This window comes from Alligator sinensis, unplaced genomic scaffold (genome assembly GCF_000455745.1).
Source record: "Alligator sinensis unplaced genomic scaffold, ASM45574v1 scaffold632_1, whole genome shotgun sequence".
Taxonomy (NCBI): domain Eukaryota; kingdom Metazoa; phylum Chordata; order Crocodylia; family Alligatoridae; genus Alligator; species Alligator sinensis.
Window position 1 is genome coordinate 675,384 of NW_005842408.1, and position 19,494 is coordinate 694,877.

At 45.2% G+C, this 19,494-nt stretch overlaps 1 protein-coding gene across 3 annotated transcripts in view; it reads right to left on the minus strand.

Annotated features, from left to right (window-relative positions):
- Positions 1-19,494, minus strand: part of ACAP2 (ArfGAP with coiled-coil, ankyrin repeat and PH domains 2) — a 96,724-nt gene that overhangs the window by 8,037 nt on the left and 69,193 nt on the right. Inside the window, exons 12-24 of one of the 3 annotated variants that reach the window (XM_025211486.1) lie at positions 16,659-16,710; positions 14,219-14,319; positions 12,919-13,024; positions 12,312-12,520; positions 12,057-12,126; positions 11,045-11,139; positions 8,240-8,424; positions 7,808-7,912; positions 7,366-7,458; positions 2,468-2,655; positions 2,036-2,145; positions 825-935; positions 503-564 (exon numbers count right to left, since the gene is read on the minus strand). In XM_025211486.1, the coding sequence (XP_025067271.1) occupies positions 503-564; positions 825-935; positions 2,036-2,145; positions 2,468-2,655; positions 7,366-7,458; positions 7,808-7,912; positions 8,240-8,424; positions 11,045-11,139; positions 12,057-12,126; positions 12,312-12,520; positions 12,919-13,024; positions 14,219-14,319; positions 16,659-16,710 (1,487 nt within the window). The remainder of the gene's footprint in view (positions 1-502; positions 565-824; positions 936-2,035; positions 2,146-2,467; positions 2,656-7,365; positions 7,459-7,807; positions 7,913-8,239; positions 8,425-11,044; positions 11,140-12,056; positions 12,127-12,311; positions 12,521-12,918; positions 13,025-14,218; positions 14,320-16,658; positions 16,711-19,494) is intronic. The other 2 variants (XM_025211487.1, XM_025211488.1) reach the window with 2 other exon arrangements.

A 19,494-nucleotide genomic window follows, 5' to 3' on the forward strand; every position in this document is an offset into this window, starting at 1 on the left:
AGCGCAGTGATTTCACATGAATACTTTGTATGGGCCTCAGGAAAAGGGGTTATAATGGAGAGAATAGACATCGATTCTAAATAGTAAGATTAACTCCTCAATGTTGGGTGAACAATCCAGGGAGACAGCAGCTGTGGAGTCCATCAGGTGCAGCCTAATGTCACGTGGGTCTCAATGGACTGTCAACCACTGAGGGCTGTGCCTCCACCGGTGCCACGGTGGGCAGCAGCAAGGACTGGCTACAGCTGTGCTAACATGCACCACTACCACGGTAAGTGTCAAACACCCTCCTCCTCTTCAGCCTACAAGTAAGAGATGGGGGAGAGTACGCAGCAGTCAACTCCAATCAAATGTTAACACATAGATGTTGCCTATAAAACATTACAGTACCAAGCTAATTCAGTTTTGCTCAAAAATTATGAATCTTCTAATTGTAAACTGATAAATTCCTGAATGCATTTCTTATACTGCATCTCAGTATGGTTATTAGTGGAGTATTGACCTGGCTGTCCACAAAGTCCTTCCGATTCACGCATTTCTTCATTCATTTTTGCTAAACGTAACCTATGGTTTAAAAAAGATGAGAAAGTTATTGGACTATACTGATAAACATCATAGGGAAAAAATATTTAAACACATTTCTGACTTTCACCAGTGAAAGAGGCATGGGACTTATTTCAGTCTATCCAATGGACACTGCACTCTCTCTTCACAATGTCTTTAGCTTTTGCCCATTTTTATAGAAAACCCACCCAATGTTTCTTGTGTGTTATCATCATAGTATAAGCCTAGGGGAAAAAATTAGAATCTAAAAAAATACTTACAATGTTACTATATCTGCATTTGCCGCCTCTACAGCTATACTCAAGGGGTCTTTCCCTTCCTCGTCTGTGGCATGCTGGTTTGCGCCTCGTTTCAGAAATAAACACACTTGCCTAGTAAAGAAACAGCATTATAGCACACTTTTCACCAGGAACAAGAGAGACTTTGTAGATTGAATGGACTCACTACACTTGTTCAAATTATTTCAGTTGTTTTGAACCATCTCGAGCCCTTTCCTGCCAACCTGAGCGACTCGGTTTAAATCCGTCAGCTTTACTAACTCCCCTGAAGCGATCCTAAAGTTTTAGCAGTGAAGGATATCAGCGCTTAGCCGCAGGGTGGAATCGCAGTTGAATCAAAGAGCTGGAAACTGCTGCAATGGGCCCCCCTCCCCTCCCCTCCCCTTCACCACTGCACTTGGCAGGACCAAGAAAGAGACCTCCACCCATCTCTAATAAGCTGCTTGACAACAGCTATGAAGCAGCATAAAACCAGAGACTACTAGCATGCCTAAAAGCCTACAGCATCAGCCGTCTGCTTGCACCCACTGAAGAATTAATATTCTGAAATCCTGCTTGGTCACCTGCCTCTGCGAGCACTTCACCTCCATGAGGGATGGCTCCGGACACATTTTCTTCTTCCTCCAAAACTCTCCCAGGCCAAGAAGACACTTTGGCAAAGAATGGGAGAGCAGGGGGGTCTCTATTCCTGAGAAAAATACACCCAGGCAAGCAGCACTGGTGCTGCACATCAGATTATGGCTTATGGTCTTGATCGCAGAGGGAGCACATAGGGGCTTCAAACATGTATCAGGGCCCTACTGTGTAAGAGCTTTGGAAACACAATGCAGAGGCGCACTGGCAGGCAGCACGTGTGGACAAAGCGAACAAGGCACAATCCTAGCCGCCTCTGCAGCAGTTCTGTCAGCTTCTTGCTTCCCGCACTGTCAGCAGCAGGTGATGGAAGGGTGTGATGCCAGAACAGTGCTGAATGCTACCTCTTAGGGAAGGGACATGGTCGGCTGTTTCCAGTACGGTAATGAATCGGACTACTAGTGTGTAGCCACGGTTCATCCTGAAAGTGTGAAAACCAGCAGGATGTCCTGGGGAGAAGCGGTGCAGGGATTCAAAGTCTAAGCAAATACCAAGCAACTGCAAGACACATCTCTTCAGAAAAGGATGGCTGTTTTACAAGTACTGCAAGAGAGCATTACCCAGTGTGTCCCAAGACCGTGGCATGATGCAGCGGTCCTCTTCCTTTCACGTCCCTGTGGTTCACGTTGGCACCATTCTGCAGCAAGAACTCACAGGTAACTAATGAGCCCTGAGGAGTGACAACAGAAGGCCAATTCAGCACCAAGCCTTTCGAAGAAGAGACAAATCTAGAAGCACGTGAATCACATCACCTCATATGGCGAGGAACGAAAGGAGGACGTGGCTCCAAATGTTATCTATTTAAGCACTAACAGGGTACAGAGAGTCCCGACCAGGCCATTAACGGAAACCAATGTTCAGAAGCGACTTTGAAGAAGAGAGACAGCACAAGCCCACTTTGGCACCACAGATCAAACACTATCACAAGCTAGCAAGGCAAGTGATTCGCTGTTAACAGAGACCCAGAAACATCCATGCCGTGCATCACTTACCCCTAGCACTGCCTGAATCAACGGGGTGCTTTTGTTTTCTGCTATATTGACCCAGTTTACTTCGGCCCCATGGGCCAACGCCTCTGCCATGTCAGGAAGGTTCTTCTTGTAGGCAGCACGATAAAGCTGCAATCCAGGAGGCAGCTGCTTAGAATCGCAGAGCACAGAAGCCTCTTGCTTTTCTCCTTCTGAAAGACACAGACAGACAGACACTTACCTGTAAATATTGACACTGATACAGTCACCTGAGACCAGGCAGACAAATACATCCACGTGACATGCTGCACCTATGGCATGCAGCAAATCGGCCTTCGCAGGACTCGGGGGTCTGAGCCACCAAAAGCCCGGCATAAGGGACATCGGCCCAGCGCTGCGTTCCACTAGCTGGTAACAGCCACTCTTTCAATACCATGAATAACCACCACAAAGATATCAGTATCCACGTTACTGGCAACTGCAAACACCATTAATCAATCCAGCTACCCCATATGACTTTAGAGAACAAGAACTGCAGCCAGGTAATGTGATTTTCCCTCCAAGGTACAAGCTAGAAAGATACCTTAATAGCTCTATGATTTCTTATGCAGCAATACACAGAAACCTGCTACAAAAAGAATCCAATGGAAAGAGGAGTTAAAGTAACCCCTTAGTTAAGTTCAATACGAAGCAGTTACAAAGAGCAACGTACAGTTTTCAGCACAGAAAGGCAACGTCGCTCTGCGAACGTATCAACGGGCACATGGACACGCAGTGTTTGGCTACTCTCAGCCCAGGAAATGGTTCTTGGGCGAAGAGCCAAACCTGAGTTTGTGCCATGACAGGGAGCCCAAGCACTAACGCTTTACAAAACACACACAGGGAACTGCACATGCCTGCCCTGCACATCCACTACACAGAGGCAAGAGGCAGCTAGAAACCACTGAGGACCACCGCCTGACAGCCTCACACAGCACAAGCTGCAAGCCTGCAGAAGAGGGCTGGAGCGTGGTCAGGCAGCAATCTCTTCAGTGGGGTTGAAGAAAATGTGAAGGCATGTTAAAGAACAAAGAAAAAGAACAAATGCAAAGGACTGCAGATGCTGTGGCACAGCCACACTCCTATGGACCTGGCTCCGATTCTGGCCCACGGGTACCGCACCTGATGAACAAGCGTGTACAAGGCCGATGAAGTCCTGTGACGCTGTCACAGGGGTAGGAGAGGCACAGGGGAGGAGAGACAGCCTTGATGGGGTTCAGGGGCCAAATGGGGACTCAGTTGACACCTGGATGCAGCCCTTCAGCTCTGACTCATGAGACTACGGACAGCTGTGAGGATGATGGATGCTGCTTCTGGGCCTCTCACCACCATGCTACAACAGAGCCATGGCCCAGGGGAGACTAGACATGGCTCTGCTCCCCCAGCGGCTCCTTCCAGAGGCTGCACGTACAGGCTTGGTGTTGAAATCACATGTACCATTAGAGAAGCCAGCTGCAAAACAGGACATTTATTCCAAGACCAGGCCATAAGAGACCCCACATACCAGTACAGCAGAGGCACTTGAGATGGTTACCTGAGTAATACAGCCAAGCTGCAGGATCGTTCCAAGCAAAACAAGAGCACCAGAGCAGGAGAGGAAGTTTGAAAAACACAGGGCAGAACAGTAAAGGAACGCCACAGAGAGTGCCTCAAAGCCTCACTGCAGCAGTCATGGACACCTACCAAAGCTTTAAATAAAAGCAAACCAAGGTAGCAATGAACAGACCAAAGAACTGCAGGAAAACAGCAGCAAACATGTCATGTGAGACCAGAATATACAGCAAGGCCAACACCAAACAGCCAAAGGGGGCTTCTCATTTGATCCCAGGACAGAAGCCATGCACCGCAGCAGACCTGTGAGGCACAGCTGTGTCTAACAGAGGCAGACAAACACCAGGCTCTCAACACATCCATTAAACCAGGATGGACGGTAACCTGAACCTTTGGAGATCAAAGGAACAAATAAATAACTGCTTGTGCACATTTCCCAAATGAAGCATTGTCACAGCAATGTTAGCAGTAAGAAAAGGTCCTTGAGACTGTGCCCTTCCAGGGCAAAGGATCTACTGAGTCTTCATGGCAGAAAAGGTTCCCAGCCTGAACTGCTGCGATCGGCTGGAGAACCATGCTAAGATGCATGACCTGGAAGCCCCCCATTCCAGCAGACATTCATGCCAGACAACCCCTGGGGTCCAGGGAAGAGGGGTAAAGGACAGGCAGGCTCAGCTGCTCCAGAGAACCTGCCCAGAGCCCTCAGAGAGACCACAGTGAGGATGGGGAAGAAGAAAACACCGTGGTGCACTTTCCACACCCACTGCAGGCTCACAGCCACCCACCAGTGGGCTGCACTGGCTGTCCCGCCTGGAAGGAAGCGCTGAACTGTGTCCTCCACTTGCTGCAAGCCAGTCACAGACCAAGTCACTGGCTCTGGGGCATCGGGGAGCCAGATTCTTCTAGGCAATGCTGCAGTGGGTTTCAGCTGGCTGGGTTTCAGTTAGACAAGTGATAAGGAGAAAGCAAGAGCTGTGCATTCAATCCATGCACTTCGTACTTCCACTCAGACTGGTGGTGAGGGCCAAGCATGGGGGAGGAGCTCAAAGGGTCAGCCCCGCACAGGAAGGCAAGAGTAAGAGCTCCCAGAGACAGCTGGTGAAACCGGACAGCCTTGATGGAAGGGAACAGCCCTCAGGGCTTTGCAGGCTGCTGAAGTACCTTCCATGTGTGACCAAATGCCCCTGGGTGTGGAGGATGAGACGACTCAGAGGTGGGCCACGTCCCAGCTGGTTATTTGGCACAGGGCTGCCACCAGCATGTTGGACCGAGTAAATGCCTGGTCAGTGTGGCTTGCCCTCCCTTACCCCATTAAAGATAACAGGCTTGTAGCATTTGGGTCCAAGGTCCACCTTCTCGCTTGGGCTTTATTTTCCTGTGAAAGCAATCAAAGCCAGGTTTGCCTCAAGCTGTCGTCACAGGCAAGCTGCTCAGGTCACTGTTTGCAAAAATGAAAGTTTAGGCACCCAGACTTGTATTAGTTCATGAAAATCAGGCCACATCTATGTAGATATCTATATACATATATATCCATTCACTTCAGCAAAGAATTTGGCCCTTCATGTTTTAACCTCTAATTAAGATTCTGAGGAAGTGTTCAAAGGTCCGCAGCTTTGCAACAAAGTAATAATGTTCCCATATCACATTTGCATTGGAAGATACTGTTTCTCAGGTACTTGATTTCTGGATGTTCCACCTCTTGAGCTGAAATTTAACTTCATTTTCAGTTTTTTGGCAAGGTTTTGAGGGATAAAGTTTGACAGACCACTTCTGAGCTAGAGGGACACATTTTCAAAAAGGCATATTTCATCAAATTCAGTACATTTCTTTTAGTATCCAAATGCACTCAAAAGGACCCAGACCATAACCTTCCACCTGGGGAACCGTGCCCACAAACTACCTAGCTCTTCTAGAATAGTGCTCAGCTATGACAGCTTGTGTTTTTTAGTGAATATTTTTCTTCTGCTGACAGCAATGAACAGCAGAAGACCCCACTTGTGCAGGCCCAGAAGTTTAAGACAAGATAACGAAGACATTCCCAGTAGCCCCGGTAATAAGATGTTGAGTAAAAAGAGCAGGTTTTCAAGAAAGAATGCGTCCCGTATGCCTGAGTTGAAAGCAGAGCAATAAAACGAGCCAACAGAGAAAAACTGCAGGAGTATGTAAATTATATGGTTTGAGCTAGTTTGAAGTCCATCTATGAAGACGCAAGTAACCTCTTGTGGGCTTTGATGTCCCTAACGAGACAGACCTCCTTGCATTTTCTTTAAAGACAGTTAAGGTGAGAGGTTTCTCACTGCCAGAAGCTTTCCTTCAGAGGACAGTCGAAGCAGAGCATTGCCTTAAGTGCTCTGACTAGAAAATCCAATTTGGCTTTAACCACTGGACTCAGGAGGATTCGGCTGCTTTCCTAAGACTACCCTTAGCCTTTCCCTGCCTCCTCTCCCATCTTGCAGTTCCATTGCAGCAATTTTCTACCTACATTGAACCAGTGCTTGGAACAGGAGGGACAGGAGAGGCACTGGATAGGCTCCTCTGCACCAGGACCGTCTACCGTATTTACTTGAATCCAAGGTGAGGATTTTTCTTTTAACCTATTCAACATGGAGGGGGAGGGGACAGGATGGGATGGGATGAGGAGCCTCGTCTTGGATTTGAGAACTGGTCCAAGGTAGGTGGCTGCTGTGGCTCCAACTCCAGCTCCAACCAGAGCTTGCCCTGGGCTGGGGCTGCTGCCATGACTGCTACCTGGAGACAGTAGCTGGGGAGTCAGCAGCAGCTGCAGTGGGTCTGGGGCTAGTGGCGTGAGTCAGGGATGGGGCAGTGGGTCCAAAGGCAGGCGGCAGGGAGCTGGTACTACTGCCCCGCTGCTGCTTGGCTGGGGCCGGAGCCACTGTTGCTGCTGCTTGGCTAGAGCTGGGGCCGGAGTGACCATGTGCTGGGCGGGCAGGAAGCAAAGGGAGCGAGTGAGAGGCCAGGAAGGGGCACAGGTGGTGAAGCGGCAGGAAGCAGAGGGGCCAAGCGAGTCTGGGGAGGGGTGGGGGTGACAAGCAGCAGGGGACGTCGCCGCTTTCCCTGCTGCAGTGAGGGGTGGGCGGGAAGGAGCAGGACAATTTGTTAGAGGGCCATCTTAAATGTATCTGCTATATATGGAAAGGTACAACAAATGTACATTTTTTCATGTATAAAATGTAACAGGAGGGGGTTTGTTTTAAAATTCAACGTCATCTTGGATTCAGGTAAATGTGGTAGTGGCAATTTGCTTTTTTCATGTTTAATCAGAAAAAGGAATTGTTTAACCCCAAGCTCTCTCAGGGCAAAGCCAAACTGACCTGGCTCATACAAGCTGTTAGCGGATATGGTGGACGCGAGGTGCTCTCTACTGTCATCAGCACTCTGCTGGATCCCACTGTCATTGCTTCTTACTGTTTTCAGGAAAAACAGTCATTACAGTATGACCTACTGATGCACCCACCTTGCACAGACACCATGATAATAAAGCAAGCTCTTACACTTAATCCTGAATTCATTACCAATTATTATTTAAAGAAACGGTATTTGTTCTTGGTCCAGATGCTTGTAACAAATAATTCATGCCACAAATGTCGTCACAGCGAGAGACAAGGTCAGGATAAGTCAAAAGCTTAAATTATTTCATGAAATACAAAGCAGTGCAGGAGCGTGGAGACAATGCATTAAAAGGCACAGAGATGGTCACACCACACAATGGACCACTAGTGCAGACGCTGGACCCGCTGTGACAGTCGTACTTACTACTACGCAGTTTTGAAGAGGTATCAAAGTAGGAGAAGAGCGAATCTAGCTCATCAGGGCAGAACAGAGACTCCCGCCTTGCCTCGTCGCTACTTACAGCAACCGCTGGGGACATGCAGGTTAGCAAAGCACAAAGCAGGCAGTGAGGAGGGAAGAGGGCAGGAGAGAACATCATTGGAAAAGTTTAGGACAACAAAAATAAGGAGGAGAGAAGGTTGTTAGTACATTTTGGAATTACAAATCCCCTGCTCCTAAGTCACACACTTGACATTTAAAAAGAAACACTATTTCCTCCTGGTCTAAAACAGGCTTTGAACAGCTGAGACCATTCTGGTTTCTCTGTACTGAGAGTGCAGCTCAGTAACTACAAAAATGCCAGTAACATGTAAAAAGGACGTGCTGGCAAGTGAAAGGCCAGAGGAGAATCAGTACCTTTAGGAGACGTGGCACCATGTTTGTCTGCCTGAGGGGATCTCTCAGAGCTGCTGTGCCTTTTCTCCTCCTGGTGCTGCGGCACAGCACTTGCTCCATCCTCAGGAAGAGACACTGATGCCAGGTGTCTAGCCACAAACTTTCTCTCCACGTATTTCGCTCGGATATATGCCTCCTTCTCCTGCCTGGTATGTACAAAATCAATAATATGTAACTACATTTAATACAACAGCAAACACTGGACACTCACATAGCAAAACTACTACCAACATTGTGGTTGGCATTTGAGTCCTTTGTACGTAAAACAGTTTAATTATTTTATTTTTAGAAAGCTGAAATGCTCTCAAATGCAAAATTCATAACTACATTTGGGCTTAAATATCAAAACAAAATTCACTTTTGAATGAAGCCCCAGTATGTGATGTGCCAACCCAGAAGGAGCATTTTGACCAAGCTGAGTGAACGAACAAAGGTTTACAAGCAAAGTTGAGCTGCGTCCTTACTTTCACCATCATGAATGCTGTCTCACTTTAATGCAGATATACAGTGTTAGTACCAAGCAAGTTCTAGCGAAACAGAATGACTTAATAAAATATTGTCCATTTAGCTTTGAGTAAAAAGAATTTTTTTGTGCTTGTGAAAGGTAAGGGATGATCAGGACTAGACATGAGAATGATGAATAAAACCAGGTGAAGCAGAGACCCAGATATACTCCTCCTTGATCTGAGGGTATTGTCATTAGATACACAACACGCAGGGAAGAGACAGGTAACTTTGCCTTTCAGGAGTAAGCTAAGATCAACCAAGTACAGAAGCAAATTAGCAGAAGAAGAAACAACAGCACCATCACTGAAGCTACTGAAAAATAGGACATTATTGGGAATGGGGTCAGGCAAAAAGGTCCTGTACGGTCTCCACACCACCACTCCTCTGCACAGCTTGGTGGTCAACCGCATTAAACTGAAGGCAAGCAGCAGGGCACTGGGTAGCGAACAGGAAAGTTCTCTACAAGAAGAGAGGACAAAGGATGATGGAGCTCTCTCTATACACGATTGAGGACAACTAGTCCTCAAAGTACAGAGAAGTATGGGACGAGAAAGAGCATGCCTACCCCGCAATCCTGGCAGGGGAAGATGCTCCTGAGGATGTCCTCCCTGCATGCTTCCCCTGGGCTGCACCCAACACGGAAACACAGCAGTGAAGTCGGCCTGGGACGCACCATCACAATAGCTCGAGACCTCAGCCTCCAGCTTGTCTGCAAGCAGCCGCTGGGAGCCCCTCAGAGCCGTTCCACTGCTGTGTTTCTGGATTTAGCACCTGTGAGCAGTAACAGGTGGGTGGGGTATGCCCGGCTGCCCCCCTCTTCCTCGACACACCAAGGTCAGGATGGAAGAACTGCATGGCTGAAGGTTGTTGCAAAGTAGCCAGGAAGCACATGCAGTGCAGAAAAGGGCAGAGAAGTAGCATTGTGTGGGGCAGGGGAAAAAGCAGCCAAGAAATGGTGAACTTATGGTCAGAGAACTTATAGCAGCCAGGGGAAGACAGCCAAAGTAAGGAGAGCAGGAGGTGGGGGCTGGCCTGGCAGGAGGAATTGTGGATGCCAAAAAAGATCAAGCAGCTAAAGACTATAAGCATGGAGTGAACAACACGTGTGTGGTCAGGGAAAGGAGGAGAGGGCAGAAGCAGCGGAGCAGCACCGTGCCTGAAGGAAACACTGGGAAGGAGAGGGGAGGAAAAGACAGGAGAACCATGGTGAGTAAGGTACAGCAGCGATCCAAGAGGGGATCCTGAAGAACAGAACTTGGGAACAGCAGTGTTTGGTGAAGATTAAGTTGATGGACGGAGAGGCAGAGATCATAGCCAATGGAGGTGTGCAGCAGAGCTGGAGTCAGACCACCATTAGCACAGAAGCTAAAATCCCTGAGAGAGAAGGGAGGTCTAGGACTTCACTGTCAGAGAAGTATAAGTAGAAGGACAGCACAAGACAGTATCTGGAATGGGCAAAGAGACTCTACACAGAACAGGCAGCCAAAGAGAAAGTGGAGGTGGCGGCTCATGGCAATCCTATCTTCACATGGCAGAGGGAAGAAGCAAGGGAATTCACACAAACTGAGCCCAAAGGACCAACTGCCTTTCAGCAAGGAGCTGAGGGACAAGGTAAGCGGTGACTTCGCTGGAGTTGGAATGAGGGCTCCAGACAAGAATGAGTGGATGGACGTTGGGACGGGGCAGCAGATGCAATACAGCTAAGCGGGAGGTAGCAGTTATGGTGGGAAGTGACAATGCTGACAGCAAGGAGGTGCACATGCAGCAGTGGGAGAGCAGGAAAAGGCAGGGAAGGAAGGCTGAGGGGGGAGAGAAGGGCAATGTGAGTTTTTGGCGAGAGGAGGGAGCTGGGGGGAGACGAGGGAGAAGCAGGGAAGGAGCTGAACAGGGTGAAGGAGCTTGTACAACAGCAGAGTACCAAGGACCAGCAGAACCGTTAGCCTCCCCCACCACAACCAGCTAGGATGGACCACGTTAGCTATCAGACCTTCCTGGTAAAACAAGTTATTGAGAAGAGGCTTTTACATCCTTGTCCTGGGAAACACTAAGAGATACAACATGGCAGAGCAGAGGAATAGGTTGATCTACCAGGTGACTTCAGGAAACCTGAAAGCCATTGAGTGTTGAACAAAGACCAGTGATACCAGACAGGAACAAAGCAGTAGGAAAAGGCAGATTTCAGTTCTGTTTGTATTGCATAACAATGCATTTACAACTCCATTTAAGAGGAAATAAATAAAACCAAACTAAAATCACTACCTTTGGCTTGAAGATTGTGGCTTCTTTACTCCCATTTTTTCCACTTTTGCTTCATATATTCTATTTATAACATCGTTCCCTAATTCACACATAAGCTACAAGGCAAACAAACAAAATTAAAGTACAAGTGTAAGAGAGACGTCATGCCCAGATGGATAGCTAATACTTCAGCATGGTCTTTTTCATCTCACAGGATCTTTCAGTGGTATGAATTTATTAACAAAACTCCCACCGCACGTAGCAGGGGTACTGTGCCTTGAGCTCCGTTCCATCAGTTTAATCTCCTGCATCCCCAGCAGATTTTGTTCTGTGCAAAACCACGGAGAGCAAGAGGGCTGCACAGACACCCCTACAAAAAGCATGCAGCCTGCAGAACTTGCAATGCTGCTGATGGCATGGCTGGAAGGGAAAACTTAGCTCGACTCGCAGATCGTGCTCGATATGAAGATCATCGAGATGGAAATATGAAATCCGTACCCCACATCTGCAAGGCCACTTTTACGGGGTTTATTCCGAATGCCCAATATTTTTTAAACCACCCCAGGCAGAAGCAAAGGCTTTGCACCACCGGCCCAACTGTGCAAATCTATAATAGCATTTGCTTATATTCACATCGTGCCATGAGCTAAAGAATTTTATAAAATCACATTTCTTATTAATGCCTTCACAAAAATGCTGAAGCAACTACAGTAAATACTGCCTTGAGAAACAGTGAAATTACAAATTAATATCCTGTACTATTGGAGGTCTTAGAATTCCCTTTTAAAACTTACTGTGCTTTATAGTTGGTAATTCTAAAACTTCATTAGCTTTCATGTGGTTAAGTAAAAAAAATGATGTGAACAGAAGATTAAGATGTTAATCATGTTCTGCTTTCTGGGGCTAGACAGACTTTGTGGCCCAATAAACTCCACCAAGCATTAGTTCTATGGCAGCAAACAGTAAAACAGCTATTTCAATCTGCTGGAAACCATCACCACCACTTAAAGCTACTCTCAAAGGATTACCGTACCTTTAGAAGCTCTGGCTCCCATGTATCCAGTGTTAACGATCTAACTTTTGAAAAGTGGACTCCTAGACTCCTAGACAGAAAAAGTAACCATATTTGAATACATTATTATACACACTATTATACTGTAGGCAGGCTAACTATTTCCTGCAGATCAAGCTGTGTCTACTTGTAGGATTTCTTACCTTTCCTCTGTGCAAATGCAGGAGGCAGAAGCACAGCTCAGGGCACTGCACAAAGTGACCTGTGTTTACCTACCTGTGTATCCCTGAACACTCGATGCACAGCGTGATTCCTAGGTTGATGCTGGCCCAGCGCGGGTCAGCCAGGCCGCAGTCGCAGCAGGAGGCATTGCCAGCAATACACTGTACCCGCTGCAGAGCACTCTCTCCTTTTAACAGCTTCTCCTTAGACTCACTGCCAGGCTCTAGGCTCCCGGCAGAAGGGAAACATTTCTTCTCTTGTTTCTGGAAAAAAGACAAAAAATGAATGATTAGAGGCAGAGTGGTTGACCTTGCCGTGGCCCTAGGGGAAACTCCCAGAAGTATGAAGGGAAGCTTTACTACTACACGCATTGCCCTGTGAAAGCCAAGTATTGGCAAAAAGTGCTTTAGATTTCAGGAGAGATCTGGGGTCGGGACACAGCCATAGCCAGCTATGCTGGACACTTCAATCACAGCTACAAAAAAAAAAAAAAGCAATGATTCAAAACAGCCATAGCTAGATGGAAAGTCCATTCAATGGAAGTCTTAAAAAAAATGAAAATCACTGCAATTCATCCCAGTGCTTAAAAGTTGTTAAAAAAAGTTTAAGAAGTGATTAATTCTATTAATATTTTCCTTTCAGAGCCCAGTAATTTACTTACCTCGGATTCATCTCCTTTCTCTCTATACGCTGTAGCAATACTGGTCTGAACAGCCTTAATCCATGCTTGCCGCAGCTTTTCAGAGTCAGCCTGGAGCATGCAGCTTCTACAACAAAGGAGAAGTAAACTTTGAGATTCAGACAAACTGACCAACAGGACCAGAGTAAAGGACAGACTCACTTATTCAAAATCAAAAACTCTTGAGCAAATACCTACTTATCAACCTTAACGCATCATTCCATAAATGTTATTCGGGAGAGTGCTAAAACTGCACACTGACGGCTAACAATGTGGACTGCCTTTCACAAGAACAGAATGAAGATATTCCCTGCCTCAAAACCATTTAAACCTAAATGATGACCAATGGGTATGAGACTCCATGAAGCCACAGGCCAGTTTAATCTGAAGTTCTAGCTTTGCCCCCTCGCCTCCCACTCGCGTGTATGACCTCCTAAATAGAGCAAGACATCAGCCTTGGAGGAGAGATTACAGTTCTGCCAAAGAAATAATTGTGTTCCAATGAAGGTGACTTTGAAGATTTTAAAAAGTGATAAAAACTGCTGCCCATGCTAGTACACTCAGAGAAAATAAGTCACCAAACATGAAACTTGTAATACGTAAGGGCTAAGAAAGTGCAGGAAAGAAGAAGCCAAAGAAGGGTGGAATTGGGGCACAGGGCAAACGATACAAGGAAGTAAAACGCAAACAAATTATCAGAGAAAAAAAGAAAAAGTAGTATAGCACATGTCAATGAATACACATCAGCACCCACTGCTCCAAGCAGCTGACCTATTCCACAAAACACTAATTGGGAATGAAATGACCTGTTGTTGTTCAGGCAGTTAACTTGCCTCTGAAGATGTGCCAGGCAATACATCATACCACAACATGCAGCTTGAGAAAGTCCTGATATTTTTAATGCAATATTTTCCTTTTATTCAGCGTCACTGGAAATGTAATTTAACACTGCAGGCTAAGTTGTGCTTTATTCCCACCATGCAGAAGTGGGGAGCCAAGTCCTGTCCTGCAACGAGCAAGCCAGTACAGTCAGACTGCACACAACCCGTAACAGCTCCTGCCCGTCGGCTGTTACCACAGAAGCATTAAGAGGCACATTTACGTCGGCAGCCCACCGAATGCTCAGCTGCAGTAGCTTGCAGCATAGCACGCTCCTGCTCTCAGATCTTAACGAATCAAGCTGTTTAGGTCCTTTCCTACTGCAACGGCTCCCAAGAGATGCAGGCCTCTCGTCTTTCGAGGCTGCAACAGTAACGTAAGAGATTTGAAGACTACTTCTTACTTCGTTGGGGAGACCACCTCAAAACAGAAACGTCTTTCTATGTCTTCACAGTGCTTAACGGTGCAAAGCCGCAGGTCTTCAACAACTACTGTAGGATTATCCTGGAAAGAGAGTGAATAAAACAAGTCCAGGTTTTAGAGCATGGGGGGGGAGAAGATCAGTTTCTGCTAGTCTCAACGGATTTATTTACTTATTTATTATTTCATACAAGATTTGTTCCAAGGGCTTAAAACCTAATCTAAACTACAGGATTGTAAATGGACATCTGATAGTGCTGGTGGACGTACATAGTTAAATATTAATGTGCACAGAAATGTAATGCTGGCCTCAGAGAATACCCTTTTCACTTGAATAGAATTGATTCGATTTTAGCTGTTGATCAGCTAAGCAGCATAGTTCTCAAATGAGTCCCACTGGGTTTTCTAGGAAGATATGGGATTAGCTTGCAATGCAAAGCCAGAGCTTGCCATTTAAAAGGCCCTCACTTCATCCCAAATGCAATTCAGAGGTTGGCTTAAGAAAGTTTTAATAAATTTGGTCTATAAAAAGCCCACCCTAGGTTACGACGTTTTCAAAAAGCGGATTTGTCATAAGACTGTTCAGGACAAATTAGTGCACAAAAAGCTGTGATGATGCCGTTGGCATTGTCACGTACAAATATACACACCCCACTATAATGAAGACAGACCTACAAAAGTCAAATCCCATAAAGATTGATACCCTCTCCTCTCCCAGCTACAAGCACGCACCTCACCATTATCAGACCACACGCTAAAACCCCGTGGGCTTGCCCCTGCCAGAGACGAGATGAGACACTGAACGTGTCGCCGAATTGCTACACTCCTCAGGGTCACTCTGCCCTTCTCTAGACGGTCTTTTACCGTTTAATCCCCACCTGGTGGTCCTGGGACTGAGCTGTTGGCTAACAGCATGCTTGCCAAGGGGTTGTCAAAGGGAATGAAGGAAGGCTGGTCTCCCCAGCCCGAAACAGAGCTAAAGCTGCAGTGCCTGTCCTGCTGCAAAAGGAACTTGGGGTATTTCTGAGCATGGAAGAGATGAGCTACGTATTGCTGTGGGCCTTGGCCCTGTGGGTTTGTCAGGCATGCTTTATGCAGCAGCCTGAACTGCTTTACAACAGAGCTTTTGTACACTCACTCTCGAGGTTCTTTTCAATGTTAAGTCTGAGGGGGGCATCAGCACGTGTGGACAGGGAGACCTTCAGGGTGTAACGCAGCTAGTCACAGAGTAGCATGGGATGTATTATCAGTAGGGGTGTGCAAAGCGGGCCCTATTCGATTCGGATTCGGCCCGAATCAGGGACAGTGATTTGATGAATTGATTTGGATCGCTGCTCCCGATTCGATTTGGCCGAATCCGAACCTGAAGATTCAATGCCAATTAGGAGAATCAGCGATTTGGACAGACACAGCTTAGAAGTCTTTTCTACATACCTTGAGGTAGCAGGCATGGCTCGCGATTGCTGCGATGCTGGGGCACATGGAGCGTCCCACAGGAGTGCAGGGGAGCCCTCCACGTGCCCCAGCATCGCAGCGTTCACAAGCCCCTACGACCAAATCTTCGAATCTTTCTGATCTGATTTGGAGAGATTAAAGGGTCCTCTGGTTCTATTCAGATTCAGAGATTCAGCCACTGAATCGGGCCAAATCTCCGCCGAATCAGGGACCGAAGCTTCATACAGCCCTAATTATCAGTTGACAGCAGGGCACGTGCCAGTAGCTAAGCACAAGCTCTCATATGCCTCCCGTCAAAGGATAAAATGTTAGGAGTCGAACACTCGACAGAGGATGTTATGTTCACCTGCCCTTATGACCCACCAGCCAGTCAGACTTACTTGCTCCCGGCCCCAAAGCAATCAGGTTTTTGTGCACAGCTTAAACGTTCAGGATTAAGACTTTCCCAGAAGCCACACCACTGCCAAGTTTTATCAAGAGACAATATTTTTAAAGGAGTATCAGGCAACAATTCTAAAATGGTGTATTTTGATTAAGTTCCAAATTCAAAGACTTCTTATTACAATTTTCAAGAGAACTCAGAAAAAAAAATGCAAAGGAAATTTAAAGGGAACAAAACCTAATCCTGTATGAAATTTCAAAGCAACCTGCTCTCTGCTTTCAGGGAAACGTGAATTTCCAGCCACTGTGGGCTCATTTGAGATGTGCCCCTAGCTATGAGGTGTTACCAGGATCAGCAAAAATAATAAACTTACGAGTTACCTGTCATACAGGAATCTCAAAGAGTTTGCAAAAACAGGTCTCGTCCCCAGTACATATGGGGGAACTGAGGCTGGGAAGCAAGTGGGTTGCTCGGTCACTCGGCAGCTCAGCGGCAGCACCTCTCAGTCCTCGTTCCCCTGCTCTAGCAAACAGCCCCCCCTAATTCCCACTGATGCCCTTTTTATTAATGGAAGTACAGTACTTACCTTGAATTTTTTCTGGTACACAAGCTGATTATTTTGTATTGAGAACCAGCGCCTATTTAAATAAAAAGACATCCAAACAAAATGTCACGGATTTTACAGTGCTTACTGATCATAGTGTACTAACACATAATCTATGGCAATACATTACAAAAAAGAGATTCACAAAAAAGTTATGCTTTGGTAAGTTTTGACAAGTTTGCACAAGGATATGTAAGTTGCTTTCATTGAAAAAGTGAAAATGTAAGAGAAAACACACAACAGAAGAAAGAGAGCAAATTTTAAATAATTGGAGTCTTAAATAAATGCATTCATGTTATCACCATATTAGTAAACTATTCACTACAAAATGTTTTAATTCCAAAGAACATAATTTCTACATTTTCATGGCAAGTTAAAAGTCGGAAATGGGTATTTAACACTACTTTGTACCTGGACTCCTCATTCATAAATACTTTCAAGAGAGGTTTTAGAAATTAACTTATTAGGGTGCTAAAACGACAGCAGTGTCAATACTTCTTGCAATTTCTAATTGCAAGTCTTCCAGTATTTGTTGTTTCTTAAAGGCCCAGATGCTGAAATCAAGAGGCTGCATGAGCACCCCAGGTTCATTTCTTTTAAGACATGTTCCTAACACTCAAATTTGCAGTAAAAAAAAAAAAAAAAAAAAAAAGTGAAGTGAATGCACACTGTGGACTGGAAAACAGTGAGGGAGGGAAGGAAACAGACCCCCAAAATGCCAATCACACTGGGGTTTTTTGGAGTTCTGACTCAAGGCTGTTGAACACTTCTGTATGTTAATACACGCCTGTGGCTTATAATGTCATATTACGGCTGTTACCACAAACACAGGGCATAGAGAACATCATTACTTTGTGCTGTCAGTTTGCATGAGGGCATTGCTGGGTAAGAGACTCCTCAAAATAGTAAGTTTATGTTATCCATAATATTAATATTGAATTGCAGCGCACAAGAACTAGCAACAAAACACCCCAGGTAATCAATCACCACAAGCCCTTCGTGAAAGGAAGCACACAAAGAGGAAAACAAGACTTAACAAAAGAAAATTCAGGACCGTATCAGAAAGTTTAGTATAAGTTAAAACAGTTAGTACTTAGTTGGTAGTCAGATGAGATTCTACCTTTTAATAATTGTATTTCCAAACATTGTGGAATTATACTTCATTTTAGAAGAGGATTGCCACTAAAACAGGGTCTCCAGCACAATAAAATATCATTCTAAATGTGGATTCAGAAAATTGGATCCAACATGGAAAGGCCTTTACCACATTTTTTCCCAAGCACTTGTTAACTACAGCTTAGTTTTGGTCACAGCATTTAAAAGGTATCACCTTTACCATCTAGAAGGAATGTATTAATCGAGCATAGTGTAGATTATTTCTAGGAAATAAATCAGTAGTTGAGCTACAAAGCAGGCTGGAAAAGAAAGATAAAACCAGGCTTATTCTTTGCTGTTATACATATGCTAGTTACAGACAAGGAAAGCAGCCCCAAAGACAAAAGGAAAAATGCAGCCCTGCCACAAGAGATAACATGCAATGGAGCAAACTTCTAGTAATAACCATTAAATAAAAGGTGTGATGTTCTATTAATCCAACACACTCCATTGTTGCACAGTTAAATATTTAGGGAGTCACTACAGGGAGCGAACTCCAACCTGGCAAGCATAAAGCATCTATAATGTACAACAAATTCATGGCACATCTGACATCTTTGCCATGAGGTTTTTCATATTGCTCCATGACTTCTTTTGGTAAAGAACTGATCTATTTAAAGAAACCTATTAGTTTAAGATTTTAAAAAAGACAAGGAGCAACATTTGCTGAAAACGTCATGCTTTATTTAGTATAGCCTGCAGTTCACACTCGTTAATCTGACTGTACATTAACTACAAATCCAAGACAAATGTGTGTGAACATATTATTATTATATGCGTTTAAACAAAACTGCCACCTAAATGTTGCAATGGATTAAAACCACTGGTAGACGTACTATAGTGATTTTGATGATTGAGATTTCATCACCTATTGTAAACTGATCAAATCTGACTAGGAAACTCATTTGCTTTGCAAGAATGGGCTAAGATAAGTCCTTGAAGGTCCAGCACTTTGTTCCTCAGTTCCTATATTATTGGGATGAAACTTGCTATGTTCTTAGGATTAAGCTCCATAAGTGGGTTGGGGACAACTTTGCTGTCATGGCCAAGTATTACCAGGAATGCACTTAAATAAATAATTTATCATCAGAAGAGAGAAACGTCTGTATTTGATGGGGTCGTAAAGTCAACTGTGCCACTCCTGTTGGCTCTATGATAGCACTTAACTAATGCTGTACTGGTGCACAAAGCAGACTTTTAGACAAAGACTTCTATATCATCCAGAGTTTCTAATATAGCTAGTGCCTCTTTATCTTATCCAAAAAAGAATTGGGAAGGAGGAGTGGGGGGCAGGAAAAAAGTCAGTATATGCCAAATAGAAAAGAATATAAATGACTGAAGAGTCTTTTCAAGGTTCCATGATCTAAAAGGATAGCAACAAGAAAAGGAAACTCAACATGATTCAATAAATGTCTATTAGCTTTATAGCTTTTCAAAAAAAGGGAAGCATTTTGTTTGCTGGCTTGTTTGCTGATTATGCAAACTGAATCATGTAGTTTCAGAGGTGAACAAAACAGAATGATCAAGAGACATCAGCATTTGATGTTCTGCTCCCAATCCCATTCAAATCAGTGGCATGATTTACCAGGGTTTAAATGAGAACAAGATAACGTGCTTAGTATCTACTCTAGGAAATTCTGAAAGCGGAGACTAAATTTAAGGT